The sequence below is a fragment of the Pyxicephalus adspersus genome, chromosome 2 (assembly GCF_032062135.1).
Source record: "Pyxicephalus adspersus chromosome 2, UCB_Pads_2.0, whole genome shotgun sequence".
Classification (NCBI taxonomy): Eukaryota; Metazoa; Chordata; class Amphibia; order Anura; family Pyxicephalidae; genus Pyxicephalus; species Pyxicephalus adspersus.
In genome coordinates this window covers 6,815,248-6,819,852 of record NC_092859.1, presented here as the reverse complement: position 1 = coordinate 6,819,852, position 4,605 = coordinate 6,815,248, and the positions used below count along the sequence as shown (strand labels likewise).

Here is a 4,605-nt window from a genome sequence, read left to right as displayed (position 1 = left end):
CCACCCACTACAGGCTTTCTACAGATAACTACAAGAGGGGGTGGGTACAAGACCAGTGTGCGCAAAGAGAGACCACACAAAATACACCAAGGTATGAAAGATTACACATGGCTTTTGTGCGAACAATACTTTTTTTGTTTATATTTTCTAAGTAAAACGTACATAGCACTAATGTTTTTCTGGGTCTATGGTTTGACTTAGGTTAGAAACCTCCATTAATGCATAAAGAAAGAAAAATCACTATTTGATTACCATTTATTTTCTCCTATTCATTATTTAGACCATCATCAGAATGTTACCAATTTCACAGTTACTCAGTGTAATATAATATCGGCAAATGAAGAAGACTCAGTCACCATCAGCTGCTCATACAACGACCCACCAGGCCCAGTCCCTATGTGGAGAGAAGTTTTCTGGAGAGTGGGCAGCCCATCAGGACCCTTTTCCTATCACCCCTCAGAGCTGATGGTTCATCCCAGTTACAGGGGAAGAACTCAATTGAGCGGATCAGCTGATCTCCAGATAAATAGGGTCCGAATGTCAGATAACACCACCTATTACTGCTTTGTGATGCTGAAATTCTGCACTGGAGTTCAAAAGACCATCTCAGTGATCAAATATGGAATTGGAATACAGTTGAAGTTGAATAGCAAAATAACTCGAATCCCTATAGGTAATGGTATTTTCTGCATGTCCCATTTGATCATCTTTTTACATTACGAACTGTACCTTGAGGCAAAATCTTCTATTGGCATTGGATAGAGTGGTAGTGGGGTAATTCCTCTAATTTTTAGGTCAGCTTGTGTTGACACCAAAGGCCCACTAAGGAGTGTCCAGGCAATCAGGCTAAGGGTCATAAGGAGAAAGACAGAGATTTGAGGTTTATGGTTGAGAGGGAGCAAGCCAGGGATCATGCACTCAGGTCCTTACCTGTTCTCAACCAAGCAGATAATCCAAGTAGCCAGAGAATTCAGGGTCAAGAGATCAGGCAGTGATCAGTCCAATGGTCAAACAGGTAATGGTCAAGAGATATTAAGGTTGGCAATGGTAAGTAAAGAACAAAAGCACACTATAGCCATTAGTAAACAAAACACTACAATGGACAATGTGGCCATGTGTTAGCCCAGCTTTTGCCAGCTCTTAAATTAGGGATCAGAGGGTGCAGGGTCAGGTGGGGTCAAGGTAGTTGAGTGTCACACCTTTTTAGACTATGTCCACATCTGGAGAGTTTATTGCCAGGGTGGGGATTTAGGCTTGCAAAGCAGCAGGGGGGATACGTTCTTTTGTAACATTTGTAGTTGGGCTTTAAATATAATGGTTATTGTTAATAGAATAGGTATAGTTCATAATATTCTAATAATTAATTTCTGTCCCTTCCATATTTCACTGATAAAACAGGTCTGCAAATTATAATATTTGGAGGTTACATCGGGATCAAAGCCTTTCTTATTCTGATAAGTATAATACTATCCGCCATTTATTTGAAGAAAAAGTGAGGGATGCTATTGTTCATTATCAGAGGAGAGCAGCTGGGATTTGGGAACCACTAAGGACAATGAATTGTGCATCGGGTCCTTTGAGTTCTGCTTTTTGGAAATCTGGTTGGCACCCTGTTGGGCATTCAAGAAACTGGAGCACATTGTGCCTCTGAAGTATTCTAAAACCATCTGAGAGGCTAGAGATAGGCCTGCTAAATCTAGGACACCTCTTTTTGCATAAACCACTCTCCCTGCTTATATTCTTTAAAATAGTCTACAATAGAAGAAATAGACTGCTAAAATGGGATGGATACTAATTGCCACTGCCAGTGTGAGAGGTTAAGATATTGTGACTTATGAATTTCCACCCCTTCCATCATCCATGAATCCAGGTGAACCTTCAAGAGACAATATACTATGAACTACAAGTCTGCAAACAAGACCAAGTTATTACCCCTCCACCACCATGTATTACAGTTGGTATGAGGTGTTTGTGCATATATGCTGTGTTTGGTGTTCAGCCAACATGGTGCTGTGCATTATGTACAAAAGTCTCCACTTTGGTCTTGCATCTCCTAAGGACATTTTTCTAGAAGTCTTGTGATTTGATCAGAAGCAATTATGCAAACCTAAGTCTTGCGGCCGTGTTCTTTTCTTTAGCAAAGAAGAAGGCTTTCTTCTTGCAACCCTTCCAGACAAGCCATACATGTTCCGTCTTTTCTAACTGTAATGTCTTAAACATAAACATTTACCATGATGAAACCTGTGGAGTCTGTGGCCCGGATTTAATAAAGTTCTCCAGGCCTGGAGAGAATACACTTTCATCAGTGATGCTGGATGAAATAGAAAACCTGGAATGGATTTCCTGAAAGTCATCTATTTGTTAGCAACTGTTTTCAATTCTGGACTATATCCATTCCAGGTTTGCTGGATCACCCAGCTTCACTGGTGAAAGTGTATTCTCTCCAGCCTTGTAGAGCTTTAATAAATCAGGGCAAGAGATGGAGCTCTTAGGTTCTTTGCAATTTCTCTGAGTAGTCTGATATTGAAGTGAATTTGCTGGGACGATTGATAACTGCCTTGAATGTTTTCCAATTGTAAATAATCTTTCTCACTGTAGAATTACAGACTTTAAATTGTTTGGAAATGGCGTTATAACTCTTCCCAAATTGACAGGCAGCAACAACTTCTTCTCTTAGACTATTGCTAAAATCTTTCCGCCTTGGCATTCTTATAACACACACCTAAATGCTCTAGACAAGCAAACTGCCAATACTTATGATTTTATAGAGTTGGTTACACTTCCTTATGATCAATTAAATAATGCATTTAATAGGCAGAACCTGGTTGCTCCTTACCCTTTTAAATTCCAGGAAACTGGCAGGGTTGTACCTAATTTTTCACACACTGCTTGACTTTGTTAAATAAAAAATCATATGGTGTAATATGTCCTGTGTCGTTGTTCATCTTAGGCTGTCCTTACCTAAAGACCCAATCATTTTTATTTGTTATGTTCTATGTAAAACCTTTGAAATGAAAAAGGACATACTTTCTTTTTACCATGACTATAATTGTACTTATTTATTATGATACCTTTTATTTTCTAATCCGCTTGTAGATATCATTATCATCAAAAAGAAAATCTGAAAAAGAACTGCACAATGCGCAGACATATTTATCCACATTAATGATAAATACAGTCTACGTGGATAAATCTGTCTGCACAATGGGATAACTAATATGTCTATGTTGTTACTATTATATTGTAGTGTGGCTAGGACGTACTGGTCTCATCAATATTTTCTGAAGAAGCACATCCTGCGAAACACATTGAAATTTTTATGAGACTGTAACGCTCGCCATGTCCAATGATGATGACAAATGTATTTTGAAATTATGATTTTTAAAGAAATTATGTTTTTATGATCATGTTCGTGAATGTCAATTGATCTAAGGTTCCTTAAAAGCCTATAGCGTACAATTATATTTTTTATAATTTTGATATTGGATGCAGCACCATGGCTTTGCAGGTTCCAATTTTTGACTTGCTGTAAGACTTGCCTCATTTTGTTATCATCATAATACCACTGGATCATGCAATAAACCCAACAGTTAACCCAATAAAAAGTATCTACATCACAGGCAGCTGCGATTTTAGCCAAAAACGGACCCCTCCACTCTGCATAACTCCCCGCACATCTCATCCTACACAAAATCAGTTTCTGTACACAATAAGATATCTTTTTGCTTTGTTTTTTACCATCAATGAGACCCCTGAACACATAAGCTAAGCAACATACTAACCTACCTAGTCTACTGGCACACCTACCCTTGACCATTGTCCTGTGTCAAGCTCTCAGTTTTCTCTCATTATCATTTACAAAATAGAACATCTAGAGCTGTTTCTGTTACTCAGCCACTTCTCTGTTCGGCTCATTTCCTCTTTATATTTAAATTCTCCTTTAAATCAACATACATCTATATATTATACCACTGACAAAAAATTCTCTGGAAGTAAACATTAGACTTCTCTTTTTTTTACTTTATATGGTAAGATAAACTAGTAATTCATATAATGGATAATTCCTTTTATTTTAATTATATATTTGGTAATATGATTGTATGTACTGTGTTAGACATGGATGAAAGCAGAAAGTTTAAAGGCTGAGTGATCACATTTACTGGTTGCATTTAAAAGCAAGGTCAAAAAGGCTAATATATTGTAATATACTGTAGTATACCTACCTTTCCCCTGATTTCCACCCGTAGTACTTGGATAGGGGGATTTATACTTCTTGAATATCTGAAGAGTTTTCAATATCTTGATGAGAAGACTTTTTTGGAGTTACAGTATTTTCTCATAGTGTGCTCACCATTACCTGTGATCTCATGGAGATTGATGACTTCATCATTAATGGGAATAGAGGTAAGTATATGATTGCCCCCTTTTTGAAGGATAACGTTAGTAGAATAGATGACCTATCAGTTTGCTGCTGCTTTTTTATTATCCACATACAAGAAGTAGAGGAGCTGACCCCACCTATGATATAAACGATAAAGCAGCAAGAGTATGAAAGAAGTAGGAAAGAGGCAGGGTTTTTTTTGGCAAATAATTTAAGTGTATTTT

The 4,605-nt window shown here is 37.6% G+C and overlaps 1 protein-coding gene across 1 annotated transcript in view; it reads left to right on the top strand.

Annotated features, from left to right (window-relative positions):
- LOC140322759 (sialic acid-binding Ig-like lectin 12) overlaps positions 1 to 2,923 on the top strand; it is a 6,626-nt gene extending 3,703 nt beyond the window's left edge. The window contains exons 4-5 of the mRNA XM_072399347.1: positions 281 to 673; positions 1,399 to 2,923. Of these exons, the coding sequence (XP_072255448.1) occupies positions 281 to 673; positions 1,399 to 1,496 (491 nt within the window). The 3' untranslated portion in view covers positions 1,497 to 2,923. The remainder of the gene's footprint in view (positions 1 to 280; positions 674 to 1,398) is intronic.
- The last annotated feature ends 1,682 nt before the right edge of the window (positions 2,924 to 4,605 follow it).